This window comes from Annulohypoxylon maeteangense (assembly GCF_022496945.1).
Source record: "Annulohypoxylon maeteangense strain CBS 123835 unplaced genomic scaffold GGS22scaffold_32, whole genome shotgun sequence".
NCBI lineage: Eukaryota > Fungi > Ascomycota > Sordariomycetes > Xylariales > Hypoxylaceae > Annulohypoxylon > Annulohypoxylon maeteangense.
This window is the reverse complement of record NW_025953279.1, coordinates 1-17,370: the sequence shown is the minus strand read 5'-3', so window position 1 is coordinate 17,370 and position 17,370 is coordinate 1. Positions and strand designations below refer to the sequence as shown.

The window sequence follows — 17,370 nt, the reverse complement described above, 5'->3', positions numbered from 1 at the left end:
AAATGCTCGATCTCATGACCTACCTCGCCGTATCAGGCGAGTCGATGAATAATAATGTTTGAAGTTCGTAGGGTAGGTACTAGGTACTAATAGTAGCAGAGGTGTTACTTAATACTTCCAGCTCTATTGTTGCTACGTACTAAGCTAGTAGTAGACAATGCGTCGGGGTATGGTTATATTTAACTTTTTAGTACCCGTGATGTCGATGTATAGCACCTCATCGAAGTCGCCACTGGGTGAATCAGGATACTGTTTGACTAAATTGTGCCTTGACACCCTGTCGTCGAATTATTATCATTAACATTCGTGCTCGCCTCAAAATATGTGGATAAATTAAGTCGTCACCACTTAACAACGAAGGACAGAGTGAGGCTAAGTAGGATATGGAGGAGCTGCTGGCAAATTAAGATATATTCACTTATCTATTGGAAGTCCCTATGACACGTCAACATGAGTACCAACCCAAGGGCCAAGCTCGGTGAACATGCTGGGCCATGTCTTCTCCCACATTCAAGAACACTGCAGGCCCAGTGAGGGTCATTGCTACCCACATAGGATGCATAAATCATACGCCCACTGGAATCTTTCACCGGCAACAATATTTCAGCTAGCATCAGTACCTAGGTATATTCGGGTGCATGTAGGCTGTTGAAATAGATGCAGGTTATGAGTATCATATGTGTTAATTAGTTGGTTAAGTTACTAGTTCTAGGTAGTGGTTCGTAGATAGTACATATATACCCCTTGAGTACAGGGCGTAGACTTCCAGCCACCTAATATTCCAGCATAGGCCGTGGTTTCGGACATGAATCCAGATTAGGTATGCTTAATCTTTGACACGAGCCAAGCCATTCATGCCTACAGACGGCGGCATTATACAAAGTTGTATTTGTGGCGTGACGAGAGTATGGTACCAGCTTAATTGTCAAATAGAAAAATTAATTAATTACCTGGTGGGTAGGTAGGTAGGTAGGTAGGTAGGTAGGTAGGTAGGTAGGTAGGTGTAGGTACTTTTGTGTTGTGAACCTAGGTACATGCCAGCCAAAAATGGATAGGAGCCTATTCAAAATAGCAAGTTAGGTAATTTGCCAACTGTGCGTAAGGCTTCTCGCCTTTGATTGCAAAAAAGTTGTCTTTTAGAAGAATAAATCCAACTGTCACGAGATTACCTAGGTGTTTGACGGTGGTCGATACTACAAGGAAACCAACCGTGCTTTTAAAAGTTGACTGAATCCATGATACGTCCACGTCTGTTGTACAGTTAATATACCTGGATGGTATTGTACTACCTACCTAGGTAGGTAGATACCTGTATTTCTTGGATTTACTACCTACCTACTTAGGTACTAAATATCAAGGTACATGTAATTTCATTAATACCATGGACAGTACTCCAAGTTTGTGTCCAACTCTATACATCCTAAAGCAACAAGCATCATATCCATATAATTCCATCTACTTACTTACAGGCCATAATTTTCTCTATAGACACTCTCTATCTTTCCGTTTCTCATTCCATTATAAAACCATCCAATCATGGAGAGCGAGCTTGGAGATATCTTCCCACCTTTTCCAACAATAACAACACCGGATACGGATCTAAACGGTTTTCACTCGCGATTTTCTAGGGCTTACACACTTTTCGTCACAGTCGCACATGTTCTCCAAAGCATTCTGAATGATCTTTGTACAAGAGAACCTCTTCGACTTGGGTTTATCAATGGAGCGATTCAAGATTACTTCGAACATTCTACGTTCAAACATAAGTACAATCAGTTATATGAATTGTTTGATAAATTATCCACTTTACAACCATCTACAGATTGGGTCGAGTTTGATCCCAGCTTCCACTATGTGGTAGAGTTTCTCATGCAACGTATAAAGTGGGAAGAGCAGGATGAATCCTATAACTTTGATATACCCCAAGGCCTAACCGAAATCGCACAATCGACTGTTTACGAAATAATCAATATATATGACATTGACTTCATCCCAGAGACGAGCTTGGAGGAATGGCATCCAAGCTTATCCAATATTCTTCATGTCCTCTCAATTGTCCACGAGAAAGCTATATATTCCGAGGTGCGACAACCGATAAACATCAAGAAATCCGAGCCCACAATTATAACACAAGAGGAATCTAAGAATCCATATACAAAACCTCTTGACCACTCTTCTAAACAGATCCGAATTCTGAAGATTTTCCCTGGCACCGGTTCATATATCCGATGTAGTCTCGAACAGCGCACTTTGGGTCCAGAAGCCATCGATATGGCTTTATCATACGTTTGGGGAAGAGGTGAAAGAAAGAAATGCATTTGGATTGACGAAGCTTATTTCGCTGTAACCGAACGTCTCTATGAAATACTTCTGAAATTACGCGACTTGGACCCTTCTCGGACCATACACATATGGATAGATGCTGTCTGCATAAATCAGTCAGACAGTGAAGAGAAGACGCATCAGGTCCGTCTCATGAGGGATATATATACTGCGGCGAAACAAACAATCATTTGGCTGAGCTATACCTTGCCTGATGCGACAACCAATCCTAACGACTTTGATTTTGTACTTCCAGAAGGGCTCGAAGAAATAACCGTGGACCGATATGACCTTTGTAGCATCATTAAAGAACTACAAGACTGCCCTTCACAGGTGCAATCGATTGAAAAGAAGACGGCGCTTTATCTAATGCTTTGGTGTTGCATACAAAATATATTGCTACAAGAGTGGTGGGAGAGAACATGGACAATCCAGGAGGCCGCTCTGCCTAGGTCTCCGCCGATTTTCTATTTTGGAGAGTGTGGAAAGTTTCAATTCTCGTTCGATGACATGATGCTTGCAATGAACATGCTTTCCGAGGTGAACGAGCTATTACGCCAAACTCTCCATGATTTGGAAAATGGCCAAGAATACAGTGAGTGACTACCTTATAATGTTACCCAAACCTACGACTGTCATTAGGTATATTTGGCCCTTTGTGCTAACTTCTTGACTTACCAATCAGAGCCAAGCAATGCATTGTCAACTATGATTACCCGAGCCAACACGATGCGTCCAATTCGAAGGCCGTTATTATTTTATCTCCGTCCAGGCCTCGCGAGGAAAGAGATGATTGGGGAGGAGAATCTCCATACATTCGACAGCATCATACATTTCACAAACGCCTATAAAGCCACCAACCCCCAAGATAAGATTTTTGCGTTGCAGTCTCTTCTCCCTAGATGGCTCGGACAACTCATACATATAAACTATGCTGAGACTTGTGAAGACACCTTTACACGGGCAACGGCCCGTCTCTACAATAAAGGAGGCATGGCGGTTGTATCAGTGCTCAAACTTTTAGTTGAGACCCGAACGGATCGCAAGGCGACCCCAACAGCTCCCTCTTGGGTTATAGATTTCACCTTTTCTGAAGCGCATCGCTTCACAAGTGATGACGCGAAAATGGCAACACATCATGTGACGCCCGACGGATTCATTTTCTCAAGGATCCGTTCACATCCTGCCCGTAGAAGGCCTATCGGCAGTAGGTGTTTTGCTACCCCAAGGTCTCTTTTCTGCTCAGGGATCTACATAGATCGAATCTGGAAGACAGATTTGATGAATGAGTATAAAGATGAACTTCATACGTCATTGCTCGGATTTAAAATAGGGAGGGAGCAAAGACAAAGACGGGGCCTAGGCGAATCATTCACGTCGTTTTCTGCAGAGGCCTCGTCTATTGTCTGCTTCATTGCTATGATATCTGGAAAGGTGCTTGAAGGAGATTTTTTGGACCTTCTTCAACATCGATATGCTAATATTTACAACGGTGATCATAGCTACTTCATTACAGACAAGGGACTTTTGGGAATGGCCACAACTTCTACCAGAGTTGGTGACAAAATTTGTTTATTGCAGGGCGTACCGGTTTATTTTATTCTTCGAGAGGTAGAAGTCCTTGGTGGGAAGCTAGAAGGGTCACTGCAACATCGTATTGTTGCTCGAGCAGCTTTAAACGACACTTTTGGGGACCTAGATAAGGTACTTGACTCTCTGCCCATCGACAACATCCGGATTGTCTAGGGGGAATTGGTAGGCATGTATATATAGGTACCTAGTTTATCACAGGTTTATTCTATATTGGTATGATACTTGGAAATGGATTAAGGGTCTTGTCCTTATTGGCTGACCTATCTGACGATCTACTTGAAGCTATTCACAACATCATCAGCCCGTCAAAGTTGGGAATAGGTAGGTAGCTTTATAAACCTATCAATAGTTTGACCATTCAATGCTTTGCTTACCATGGATATCAATGCATGTTGTCATTATAGGTCACTAAAAGCGCTATGTTTCAGCGCCTGTAAGCTACCTACCTGTAATGATAGCGCGTTTCATCGCTGAAGCCCCCTATAGTTATAGCACCTTTTAGAGCGTCGTACGCTATAAACAGAAAAATAAGCCAAAATAATTATGAGATTTCAATAAGTATGCATATTTAAACGACTCTAATTGGTTGAAAAACAAGGTACTATGGGAGATAAGTCTACTGATACGCCCAAAGATTAGGATTAACTGCTGGAGATCCACTACAAACCCATCCATACCTAAGTTCCAGTTGACTTACCTACCTACCTTGCAGCAAAACACCTTCTAAAGATACTAGGCCGAGTCAACTGAAACTTACGGGTTTATAGTGGACCTCCAGCGGCTGTAAGTTAGGTACCTAGGTATCTAATCCTGCTTATTTTAGATAGTTTCACAGCATATGAAGCCCTAAAGCACGCTATATATTAAGGGGGTTTAGTGATAAAGTGCATTATTGTTGCAGACACCCGTGGAGCTTATAAATGTTGAAATATAGCGCGTTGCGTCACTAAAGCCCCTTGTAATCATAATGCATTCCGAGCCCTGAGGTCTTGTTGAACCGAACATTGCCCTTGTTGATTGAACCGCGACGACTTCAAATATATTGTACCTACCTAGGTACATAATATCTAAATGTGGTCCTAATAAACCCTATAAACTCTGCCCTAATGTTTACCTCTCGTGAAAACAGCATTTCCAAACGCGCATTCAATTCATTGGCTGTAGCACCCTCTCATATAACTCACATAGCCTTCGTACATACCTATCCATTCAAGTCACTCTGCATGTAGAACGATGTTAAAGTCTTCATTTCCAACTACTTCTATTGTAATGAGTCCCTGATGAGTCTGGGTCTGATTCCGAGAATATACCTTAGTACAACTAGATCCCCAAATACGTTATTTTACCAAAGGTCCCTATTAAACTTCTTCATGACACCGTCAAACCCCCCAGAGCCGCATTCCTCAGCGTCCCGAAATATCCCACCTTCAACGTCACCATATCCTTAAACGATGACAAATCAACAGCTTCCACCGTCGACGAATCGTTGGCCAAGAATCGCTGAATGCGGTTTGCAACCCAGACAGGATTCTCGTCAGCTGTGTTGACAACCATGTTAGCGATTTGCACCCCAATCAAAAAGTAAACGAAAAAAAAAAAAAACATACCAAGCCAATGCCCTGCCTTAGGAACAACATCAATTTCCAAATCCCCCGCAACCGGTCCAAAAACCTGCTTCAGCGCACCCGGCAACCCCAAGCTCGCCTCCCCACCAAGCGCCAACGTCGGAATAGTCAGGGGGTTCGCACCCAACGTGCCATTAAAGAACGCATGATCATCGGCGACCGCGGCTGACGAGAACGGGCCGAGCAGACCCCTCAAGAAGCCCGGCTTCTGGATACTAGTCGCGTACCGATTAACCGTGTCTTCCGAGAACGCAGTCGGACCTGCGTAGCTGCCATGGTAGAAATACCATTCTAGAATCTGCCTTTCTTTGCCGGTTATTAGGAACTCGGCGAAATCCGTGATCTGGAAGAACGCGAGTTGCGGGTTCTGGTATAAGTCCCAGTACGCTGCGGGTGCGCTTGTGGTCTCGTAGCCGAAGCCCGGGAGGATGTACTCGGAGACGCCGAGGCGCTTGACGAGATCGCGGTTCTGGGCTGCGAGGGCCAGGGCCGGGCCGACGCCCTTGTCGTGGGAGAAGACGTACGTGGAGCTGATGTTCAGGAAGTCCAGAACACCTTTGAGGTCAGCGGCCATTGCGGTGGCACTGTAGTTGCCGTCGGGGGGGATGCTGGAGTCGCCTGCGCCGCGGTTGTCGGGGGCGATGACGGTGTAGTTCTGCGCGAGTATGGGGCCGATAAACTGCCATGTCAGACTGAACTGCGGGTTTCCGTGGACAAGAAGTATCGGGGGACCGGAGCCCGCGTATCGGAAGTGAATGCTGACATCTTCAAGAGCTACTCGGCCGTGATCCCAGTCGTCCCATTTCGTTAGGTCTGCTGCTGTTACCTGGGCCACGGCAGCTAATACTGACAGCGCTACTCTGGTGAAAAACATGATTAATGCGCTATTAAAGCTCCGAGTTTATGAGTTCTTGTCCGAGGATCTCGAGTCTTGGCTGAGGCTTGTCGACGGGAATATGTATTTCCTAACTGAGAAGGCCAACGTTTTTATAAGTCCTTATGAGGCGAGCTTCGTTCTGCATCACGATGACCTCGGTCTCCCGAACAAAGGGTCCTGGAATTTTGATTACATAGCATTCGGAGAAATTTCTAGGGTGTATTATTAGCGCCGTGATCTCTTAGACGAATTCGGCCGTAGAACGGCATCGCGAACAAAGCTCGACGAGCTCCCTTGATTAATAAAACGATATGCTGAGTCAGGATACTGGGTACCTAGTAGTCATTTAATGGTAAACCCCAGTGAAACTAATTAGTGATCTTCCAGACTAGACTCTATTCAGTGCAGGAAATTGGGTCTAAGTATGGTGTTAGGATTTCTAAAATTTTTGATAATGAAGTAAGGGTGAGTTTAAAGCCGAGTTCTTGACCACCCGGCAGCAAATGACCCTCATCGGTAAGGGACTCGAGCCGTAGATAAACACGGCCATATTCGTCCGGTGTTTGGAGAATGGATGTATTAGTAATGTCTATAATATCTACCTAGTAGGTAGTTGAACATTTTGGCCGTCCGACCGAGGGTCCTTAATTCCCTCGTCGGATTTAAATGTTTGCTCCTAAGACAATCATCTGCTTTCGGCTCTAGGTGTCGAAGCTCGAATACCTGCAGCATACACCATTAGTGATATGAATAAGCCAGAGTATAACAAAGAGGCCTTCATTCACTAGGTAGCCCTCGAAAAGCGTGGTATTCCCCGTGAAACTGAGCAGTTGGGTATATCAATTTTTTCTATCACTGCCAAAACCATGCAGCCATGACCATGACGCCTCTTATGCGAAAATTCGGAATTTGCCTTTTGCTGACTCCCCATTCGTAATCATTCTCATGTAGCAATAAAAGCCTTCATGGCCAACACCGCGTCGCCGTCGTGCGCCTTAAGCAGTTCAGTTGCCTTAACTTTAGTAAGATCTAATTCGTCGACCTATCACCCATCGCGAATTGTCAGCGACCGTACTTAAAAATTGAATCACAGGGGACGATGGGTAACTAAGGCCAAACTTACCAGCAATGAGACATCAGCAGCGTCTACCTTCACCTTCTTGACCTCCTTCTTATCAGCACCAGGAGTTCCATTCCCGAGACTCATTATAGCTTTGCTGGCAGCTTCTTGATCGACGGCGCTGCCCGAACCCGCATCATCTCCCCGCGCATCGAGGCTAGCCATTGCGGCCGCTGCCTTTCTATCCTCTGCCGACTTCGCGGTAGTCTGGACCTCATCTTCGACATCTCCGGCGCCTTCGTGTACGCTCTTCGGTTGTGGTTCAGCCATCTTGCTTGAGTAATTTACTGATATTTGCTGCTTTCAAAAGTTGGTTCGTTGGTGAATTTAATATTTTGTGAGGAAAGCTTCAATCGATGCGGGGCAGCTTCAAGCTTCTGTCAAAAGCCACATATCATCAATGCAATAAAACATTATAATACTATCTACTTAATACATATACTTCAATTCCTGCATACAACCGACGCCAAGAAGCCACGACGTACGTCAGATTCAGGGGTCCCTTGCAATGAACACTCATCCCAATTAGGTAACGAAAAACACAAAAAAGTGCATCTTATATCGGCGGCTTCCTCTTCTTCTGACTCATCTTCGACTTTCATACACCAACTAACTTCCTGTGCCACATGGATCGGATGTTAAAACCCCTCATTCATCATTTATAGTCTGTTAGTTCCGTCAGTCTTACTCAATTGCTCTCAATCCCCTCTCATCTCCCTCAAACACAATCGCAAACATGGCCGAGTCCGCCGCGAATGGCGAGTCCTGGACACCCTCGTCGTGGCGCTCCAAACCTATTAAACAGGAGGCCGTGTACCCAGATCCAAGCGGAGTGAAGCGTGCTACTGCAGAGCTAAGCCGTCTGCCGCCCATCGTGCACCCGCAGGAGATCGACCGGCTTAAGGCCAGTTTGCGAGATGTGGCCCGCGGGGAAGCCTTCCTCTTGCAAGGAGGCGATTGCGCCGAGCTCTTTGACTACTGCCGCGCCGACGCCATTGAGTCCAAGATCAAGCTTCTGCTCCAGATGAGTTTGGTCTTAGTCTGGGGCGCCAACAAGCGTGTCGTTCGTATCGGTCGTATGGCAGGGCAGTATGCGAAACCTAGATCCAGTCCCAATGAGAAGGTCGTCGTGGACGGGGTGACGAAGGAGGTTCCTTCATTCAGGGGTGATATCTTGAATGGCTACCACCTCGAGGAGCGACAATTGGATCCTCAGAGACTTGTTAAGTATGACTAAGACCTACCTTGTTGAAAAATAGAATATCTGAGAGCTCACAAAAAAACCCCTAGAGCATACCACCACTCAGCCGCGACCCTAAACTACGTGCGCTCCGCCATCGCGGCCGGCATTGCGGACCTCCACCGGCCACTAAACTGGACGCTCGGACACGTCAAGGACCCGCAGCTGAAAGCAAAGTACACAGAAGCCGTGCGATTCCTCCAGGACATGTTACGCTTCATGCACACCGTCGGCGCGGACAGGAGCCCCAAACTGGACACCGTGGACCTATTCACCAGCCACGAAGGCCTTCTCCTCGAGTACGAAGAGAGTCTCACACGGCTTGTTGAGAAGCCCGTTGTTCCTTTAGACGAGAGCACCATCACGCCTACCGGCGCGGAACCGAAGGCGAAACAGTACTATGACACCTCAGCGCATTTCCTCTGGATCGGAGACCGCACGCGACAGGTCGACGGCGCGCACGTCGAGTTCTTCCGCGGCATCGCCAACCCGATCGGTATTAAAGTCGGGCCCACGACACCGACTGCGGACTTGCTTGCGCTACTACGCACGCTAAACCCGGATCTCGAAGTCGGGAAAATCACGTTAATAACACGATACGGCGCGTCGAAGGTACGGTCTTTACTCCCCTCGCACATCCGCGCGGTCGAAGGGTCGGAGTACCGGGGGCGATGTATCTGGCAATGCGACCCGATGCACGGAAACACGCAGTCGACTTCGACAGGAATCAAGACGCGGAGTTTCGGGGACATATTCACCGAGCTGCAGGAGACACTGCAGGTACACCGTGAGGAAGGCAGCTACCTAGGCGGCGTGCACCTAGAACTAACCGGGGACGCGGTGACGGAGTGTCTAGGCGGCAGCGAGGGGCTAGACGAAGACGATCTAAGCACCAATTACACGAGCTTCTGCGACCCGCGCCTGAACGAGAAGCAGGCTCTCGAACTGGCGTTCCTGGTGGCGGATTCGTTCCGCCAGGAGAGGACAGATTTGGTCCACCATTAGAAGTGGTGGGTCAGAAAGGGGTTACCAATAGGGATTCCCGGGGCGGGAGGGGAGGGCCGGTGAAGGATGGATGGATGGGAATGAGATGATGGCGCACTCTCTGGGTGATCAGTTACCTATCAAAGCTACTCAGAGAGGTTATATGAGAGATGATTTGGGAAAAGGTCATTTAGACCACCTGCATGATTGATTGGTATTGCACTATCGCGGGTAGATAAAAGTACAAAAGTATTTGTATCGAATAAGCATCTACATTTCAATCAAATCAAGTTCAAACATAAGGCTTCAAGTGGAAGTAATGTTAACTATCTCAGCCACCTCTTCCAAGAACCTTTTCCTACCTAGGTACTAATTACCTCCAGTACAAAACCAGTCACATCACGCACCACTCATTAAAGCTATCTTTTATTATCACTAGGTAAGCAATACGATTACGTAGCACCTAGGCATATACAGCGTATCCACCACATAGTGCGTAGGTCGCCGAGCATTTAAGACGCCACTTCTGTACGCCCAAGCAGTACCGCGTTTACAAATAATCAGACAAGCCATAAGCCATGCCGCTCAGCCCTCGCAGTTTACATAGAACCAACTCGCAGAGGCGACGTGCGTGATTTTTCACCTCCCCAACCAACCCAGCCACCTAAACGCCAAGCAGAGCCTATTTTAAACAACGCAGAGGGGGTCGTCGTAGCCGCCAACGCCGGCCCTGCGTCCGATTCCCCATCTATAACGCCGGTTGCACAAAACGGATTTCGGGGGTGCTCGTAACCGTGAGATGGCGCTTTTTAAGACATTAAAATGCTCCTATCGGATAATCCAATCCTTGACCCGGCCCCGCCAGCCTTCGATGCAAGCCCCCTAATACAGCAAAGCAAAGCGAAAAGTTCCCCCAAACGCCTCTCGTCGTGACGGCATGTCTCGGATTCATAACTTCCTAGCGGGTGATCTACCCGGTGATCCCTTCATCCCCGTTTGTTCCAACAGGAGAACGTTAGCCTCTGTTAAGGAATCGCCTTCGGAGAAAGAGTGTGGCATAGACGTCTTTCCGGTATTCATATTATTACGGCTATCAGCAGCATCGATGAGCTTATCATCTCTCAATTGCATAGCTAGCTCATTGCTATCAAGTGACCTAGATGGCTGGGAGATCCCGAAAGAAAACGGGTTCATCTCGTTCGACCCTTTCCGCGTCGTAGTCGGCCGAGGTGTCGGAAGATTCATGAGAGGGTCTTCCGGAGAACCTTCTGGTTCACGGCGCGGCGAATGTTCCGATGGAGTTTTGGGATTATATATCGATGTAAACCCAAAGGTAGCAGGGGTAGGGATGCCCGTGCTAACGCATCTGTCTGCCGATTCCGAACAGTCCGAAACAGACTGGTTGGCTGAGGAAGAGGACATCGATTCTACTTTCCGACGGGATCTACTCCACCTCACTAGCATTCTTTCGAGCGTATGACTCTTAACAGGCTTAGCTAAGTAATCGTCCATGCCTGCCTTCTTACACTTCTCTTTATCCCCTTGAATAGCCGAAGCCGTCATAGCCACGATAGGCACATCGTGGGTATACGCTTTGTATGGTATGTGATGTCGTAGTATATGTGTGCATTGATATCCATCGACCACCGGCATCTGCACATCCATAAGAATAATATCAGGTTTTATTTGCTTGCCTTCCCTGCATGCCTCGAGGTGTTCGAGAGCCTCCTTCCCGTTCCACGCGGCGCAGACGTTAAAGCCAAGTTTCTTAATGGTCTTGGTTGCGATTTGTTGATTGACCGCGCTATAGATTTCATGTTAGAAAATCATTGCAATCGGATTGCCTAAACCCAGTAGGTGGTTAACTTACTTATCCTCGACGACAAGAATTTGAACCTTGGCTCTTTCCGACTTGGGAAGGTCTTCAATTTCGTAGGTGAAAGGCGCCAGCAGGTTAGATGGCCTCTTAGGCCGATGCCGTCTCGGCTTGTCCAATAGGCCCTTATCTGCGGACGGCGCACCCAAGAAATGTTCGTGCTCTGAACTATTACATGAGACACTCATCTCTGATTGTAACCGATCGGGTAAATGACCAAGATCGACAAGTCCATCCCGCTGCGGATTTTGCGGTTTATTGAACGGTATCCAAAAAGTTGCAGTCGTGCCATTGCCAATCGTAGACTCTAATGTTATTCTTCCACGCATCAGATCAACGAGGTTTTTCGATATTGTTAACCCAAGTCCCGTTCCCCCGAATTTTCTAGCTGTCGATGCATCCCCTTGACTAAATGGTTGAAATAGGCGCTTCAAGACCTCCTCTTCAATCCCAATGCCGGTATCCTCAATAACAAATTTGACCTCGAGGGTATCATTCGTCTCCCTCTCTTTTACTACCGAAAACTTAACGTAGCCGCCGGTAGTAAATTTAATGCTATTAGTGAGAAGGTTCGTAATAATCTGTCGGACGCGGCCGGGATCTCCGAGAACTACAAGATCGTTCTCGATATCCGCTGCTATATCGGATCGGAAGTCCAGGCTCTTTCTCGCGGCCGCGAAACTTAGCATTTTAGAAACATCTTGTACCACAACAGAAAGAGAGAACTGGACTTCCTCAATATCAAGCCGTCCAGACTCAACCTTGGAGAAGTCTAGGATATCGTTAATAACGGTTAGTAACGCGTTTGCAGATCGACTAAGGTTCTCTGCATAGTCTCGCTGCTCCTCATCAAGAGACGAATCTAGAAGAAGCTCTGCCATTCCTATCACACCGGTGATAGGCGTTCGAATTTCATGCGACATCTAATAAAAATTTTGTCAGAATTTACACGTACCCCTAAGATAACGAGAGAAAAGCACTCCACCTACGTTCGCCAAAAATTGACTCTTCAGACGACTCGCCTCTTTAGCTGCCGCTTCGTTGGCCTTAAGTTGCCTCTTCTCCTTGACTTGCACTTCGAGATCTTGCTCCCGTTTCTTCAACTCGGTAACATCCATGATGACGCCAATGGCACCTTTGATGTGTGACACGGTAATCTGGCCATGCTGCTGGAACTTATCTACGTGTGGCAAGAACCTAGTACGATAATAGCAATCGTCTAAATGATCATTAATAAATTCCTTCTTTAGTCGCGTGAGTACCTACCCAGCTTATGTTCATGTACTGTCTCTGACGTCTGCTCACCAGCCAACACGAGCTTCAACGGTTCGAGAAATTCGGGAAACTCATCTATGCGTAGATGTGGATTCAAGTTGGTGAATACAGTGTCGATGCTCTTTCCGACGTATGTCTCTGGGTCAGTTCCGTCCGGGTCATCACCACCTTTCATAGCGTTCCAGGTCAAGGCGCCCTCTAGCATTGTAACTTTGAGATCGTTGTCTACGGCGAATATCGTAGTCTGAGCGTGTATAAGGACGCTGAGAAGTTGTTCTCTCGTTTGCTTCGCGGCCATCTTCGCCTCGAGGGCCTCGTGAACATCAGTACAGGTACCAAACCACTTTTCAATCATCCCTGTGTGTTTGTTCCTCAGCGGCAACGCACGTCCTAACATCCATCTATACTCGCCATCTTTGCTACGGCAACGATACTCGGTGGTGTACGGCTCCCCGGTAGCTATGCTATGCTCCCACCGCTTCTTGCTCAGCGGTATATCATCCGGGTGGAATGCACACTTCCAATTGATACCCATCGAGTCTTCCGGCGACAACCCGGTGTAATCGTACCAACGGCTATTGAAGAAATCATGCAATCCGTCTGGCCTAGTAGTCCAGACCATTTGCGGCATTGTATCGCAGATGAGTTGAAACCTTTCCTTGTCCGCTATCCTGATTTCTGTGATCTCCTGGGCCATACCAGTTACGTTGCGACAGGTTATTATACCGGCAATAACGTCTCCGGTCTCATCGTCCGTAATTAGCTCACCTAACACATCATATACAAGACGAATATCCTTCTTCTTATCATGCATGCCAATTCTCCAAGAAGAGAAAGGCTTCCTCTCTCTTATAAGCACAGCAATAGGGATCTCAGACGGGCTGTATTTTCTGGTAAAGTCACCATCCCAAACTTCCCATCTAGGAAGTATATCAAATCCATCTTGATAAGTCCCACCTGTAGTCGACACAAAAAGATCCCGAGCAGCTCTATTCATAACAGGGGTGCTGCCATCTACCCACATAGAAAATATCGGCGTCTCGGTCTTGTCAAGAAGTGCATCCTTAATAATAGTCAACTTCTGGAGGTACGACGGAGTGCTCGTTTGAATTAGACGTGAGGGAGGACCGTTTGGAGGAAAGGAGGCCGACGAGACCGAAATAGAACAGGGACTATCGCCGAAGGACGGGGAGCTCGAAGAACGACCCGAGCCAATTGATGGGGGGTTGGAGTTAAAAATAGATCTACGTTCGGCGGCATCAAGCGTGGATGGTCGGGCGACACGAACACGTCTAGTTGAAGTCGTTGACGGAGGGGGCGATGATCCTGTGCTGGTGAATGTTAGGGTAAAATAGGTTTGTTGATTTTCGATCTCCCATATTGAAATGATCATCTTCGCATACGTTTGGTACTCGGATCTTTTCGATCTGGGAACTCCAGCAATGTCGAAATTCTTTGGTAACACTACCACGTCAACGACAGAATTCGTTGTCGGCTTACCCAAAACGCCACCGGGGGGCTCCGATCTCGCACCGTCTGCTGTAGGTATGGCCTCTCCATCTACGTTATTATTATTTGACGGCAAGGTGTCGGTATCTTGCTTCGGGCTCATCTCAAGTATCAACTCATCCAAGAAAGATTCCCAAGAAATCCAGACCGGTCTCCCATCCTGAACCATGTCAATACCAATCTGCGAGAGCGTTTGCCCTCGAAGGCTCTCGCACAGCACAGCCGGGTCGTCCTCGGGCGGAGGCGCATCACCGACCATGCCTAACAACTTCCCCATGGCCTCGTTTGCCAAGACGACAGTCTTTAAGTTATTTAGGACCAGTAGTGGTACGGGCAAGAACTGCATAGCCGAGTAGGCAAGTTGACCCGGCGTAATAAAGGGCATGGCCAGTCTCAGAGGACTTACGGAGGCAGAACGCCTCTCCATCATCGATGGCATGTTCGGCATATCTCGCAACGTGCGATTGGGGCTAAGGGAAAGAGGATCGCCATCCCGAAGACAAGATTGTTGGTCAATTGGAAAGATGGCGGGTCTGCAGTTCTCGTCCAAACGCTGGTTCGGGGGTGGGACGAAATCTGGAGCTGATGCTGGAGTAGGCGAAGATTCCGAGGTCATGGATATGGATATGGAATTCGGGACGCTCAAAGAGTTTGAAGACGTCATGTCGCCGAAGCAAATGGTTCGGATAGAGGAAAGCCCATGAGCCACAACAGCTACAAAGCAAAACGCAGCCTGTACGTCGGTCGTTAATCGTTAGGTAAAGGAATTAGAGCGAGATTTTTTTTTTCCAGTTTTCAGTATTTCCAATGTGTCCTAGCGAAAGATCCGACGAGAGGGTTTCTTAAGGTTCTGCTAATCGGGTGGCCATGGATCGATCGGTAATACAGTGGTATCAGTGGTATACGCAATGGCCGGAGGCAACGGTTGGCTAAAGGGTTGCTCTTCTAATGTCTAATGTCAGATCCACGCCGGACAGCGCACCGTCCACGGGACTACGGCAGACGGTCTCGAACGTTCGGTGACACTAGGCCTAAAGAGAACTACCAATGCCGTATTAAGGAATGACTTCCTTCGAAGAGGATTTAAGAAGTGGTAGGTTACCCGCAGCGTTTGTTCAACCCCTCGGGATATGTATGTGCGAACAACGCCGCGGCGGCTTGATATGATCACTGTCTCTGCTCGGGCAGAATGTAGAATAAAGTTGTAAAATAGAGGAATGGGAGAGAAGTTCAATTAGGTTAGATCTGTTGGAGTCCGAGTAAAAATAAAAATAAAAAAGAACGGACCTTTGTCGGTGTGCGGCATTGGATGAGCTAGACCGTACCTACCTAAATGCAGCTCACTCAGCTCACATGCCGTACCTGGTACATCCCTAAGGTACGTACTTGCACATAGCTAATCCTTGTATCCATTAGGAAATAACGGGGAAAGAGCTCAGAGCTTACCTGATACGGTTTGCCGGGAACTACGCCGTTATTAGTTAGAACCTTCTGATCTCGTGTTGTACAAGAGAATGCTTTCGGTTGCCAAATGCAATCTTTAAATTCAAGGTTTACAAGGTTTGAAGTTCATTCATATGTAATATAGTACAATAAGACCCTCGATTTTCAAAGCTGTCGATGTAACAGGTCCGATTCCAACGGGAACGACGGTATCAATTCAGGGTCCTACGCAAGCCATGTTAAACCATGTTAAACCATGTTAGGCGATCGAATGAGAAGTGTTCGTTGGGGGTTGAAAGTGGACCTGACAGGGCTCTAGGCAATCTAGGCCGCCTAAGACAACTACCGTACCCGGTACTGAATCTATACTCGATCGTATTCCCGCCGTGATTGGAAGATGAGACAGAAAAGGTTACGGACTATCGATAGTATCCATCTACCTAAATCCATGCAAGGGATAGGCCATACTGAACTAAAAAACTCCCTAAAAACTGCTAGATAATTTACTTAAGACGAAATAGAATTTCGGTGACTTCAATCTTATCCATACATTACACAACTTCGCCAACGGATAGCAACAGCATCGCAAAACTTGATGCGGTGACTTCCCTTCGAAAAGATTTATATCAAACTGCAGCCAATAGATAAAAAGTACATATACATCTATACAATTATCGTGCAGGGTTTAGGATTTTAGCGCCAGGTAGATCGATAAGCGGTTGCAACGGCCGCCATGTGGGATCAGCCCCAGAATGACGTCGTGGTACGATAATCTCCCGAACAGTTCCAGCTGCTCCTGCTGCTCTCGTGCTTCACACCGTCAGCTCGACTCGATTTCCCCGCCTAATTACTCCCTCAGCTCCGTTACTGGATTGCTAAGTATGTGATGAGATGCAGTGTACATACAGTCAGTACGGGGATTGCTAGATTGTTAGATTGTCCAGCCTTACGTACTTAAGGATCGGCTTTTTGCCTCACTCTACCCATTCTAGTCATCAGGGTTGTAATGATCCTGCATCATGATGTACATATCATCATAACAGACCGGTTAGCTGATATAGGAAGGAAGGAATTGTGTGCAGCTAGGCAGGGTCGAAGACACTTCTCGAAATATCGACCAGTCAGATTATCTCAGCAATGTAACCACACAAGCAGACAAGTTAAAAAGTGAACATGAGAAAATACCGTAGCGGGAAAAGGGGGGTTTTAAGAATTATTCTTCTTATAAAAATATTATTATGAATAGAATATTTTGACTCGGTGTAAGTACCTTCCCATACAAATTTGGTGAGAAGGTACATTGATCGAATAATTCATCCCTTAGAATCATTCTTCCACTGTACAATGCTTCCGAAATAACCTCACTTTTACTGAATTATTTCGAGAATCATTCCTTGCTATCAAATCATTATTATTAATAGCTATCATTCTATCGAATAATACTAGAATCATTCTTTAGATTAGAATCAAATCAGCAAATAAGGAAGAATTATTCCTTGAACTGCA

General features: G+C 46.8%; 5 protein-coding genes across 5 annotated transcripts; 2 read left to right on the top strand and 3 right to left on the bottom strand.

Moving 5' to 3' along the window:
• Positions 1-1,536: 1,536 nt before the first annotated feature.
• On the top strand, positions 1,537-4,143 carry GGS22DRAFT_198351 (heterokaryon incompatibility protein-domain-containing protein; the record flags this gene model as incomplete). Its single annotated transcript, XM_047966123.1, has 2 exons — positions 1,537-2,917; positions 3,008-4,143. 2 exons carry the CDS (start codon positions 1,537-1,539, stop codon positions 4,066-4,068), a joined length of 2,442 nt encoding a protein of 813 aa, XP_047813869.1. The 3' UTR covers positions 4,069-4,143.
• Positions 4,144-5,191: 1,048 nt separating this feature from the next.
• Positions 5,192-6,808, bottom strand: GGS22DRAFT_100269 (putative hydrolase). The gene is made up of 2 exons (XM_047957659.1): positions 5,523-6,808; positions 5,192-5,453 (listed from the first exon to the last, which is right to left on the bottom strand). Exons 1-2 carry the CDS (start codon positions 6,412-6,414, stop codon positions 5,284-5,286), a joined length of 1,062 nt encoding a protein of 353 aa, XP_047813868.1. The 5' UTR covers positions 6,415-6,808; the 3' UTR covers positions 5,192-5,283.
• Position 6,809: 1 nt separating this feature from the next.
• Positions 6,810-7,862, bottom strand: GGS22DRAFT_100268 (uncharacterized protein). The gene is made up of 2 exons (XM_047957658.1): positions 7,541-7,862; positions 6,810-7,459 (listed from the first exon to the last, which is right to left on the bottom strand). The coding sequence occupies exons 1-2, from the start codon at positions 7,805-7,807 to the stop codon at positions 7,361-7,363; spliced, it is 366 nt and encodes a 121-aa protein (XP_047813867.1). The 5' UTR covers positions 7,808-7,862; the 3' UTR covers positions 6,810-7,360.
• A 142-nt stretch (positions 7,863-8,004) lies between these two features.
• Positions 8,005-9,827, top strand: GGS22DRAFT_175985 (3-deoxy-7-phosphoheptulonate synthase). The gene is made up of 2 exons (XM_047963349.1): positions 8,005-8,764; positions 8,828-9,827. The coding sequence occupies exons 1-2, from the start codon at positions 8,274-8,276 to the stop codon at positions 9,780-9,782; spliced, it is 1,446 nt and encodes a 481-aa protein (XP_047813866.1). The 5' UTR covers positions 8,005-8,273; the 3' UTR covers positions 9,783-9,827.
• Positions 9,828-10,080: 253 nt separating this feature from the next.
• On the bottom strand, positions 10,081-15,371 carry GGS22DRAFT_100258 (uncharacterized protein). The gene is made up of 4 exons (XM_047957657.1): positions 12,904-15,371; positions 12,627-12,856; positions 11,632-12,560; positions 10,081-11,565 (listed from the first exon to the last, which is right to left on the bottom strand). Exons 1-4 carry the CDS (start codon positions 15,083-15,085, stop codon positions 10,710-10,712), a joined length of 4,197 nt encoding a protein of 1,398 aa, XP_047813865.1. The 5' UTR covers positions 15,086-15,371; the 3' UTR covers positions 10,081-10,709.
• Positions 15,372-17,370: the final 1,999 nt, after the last annotated feature.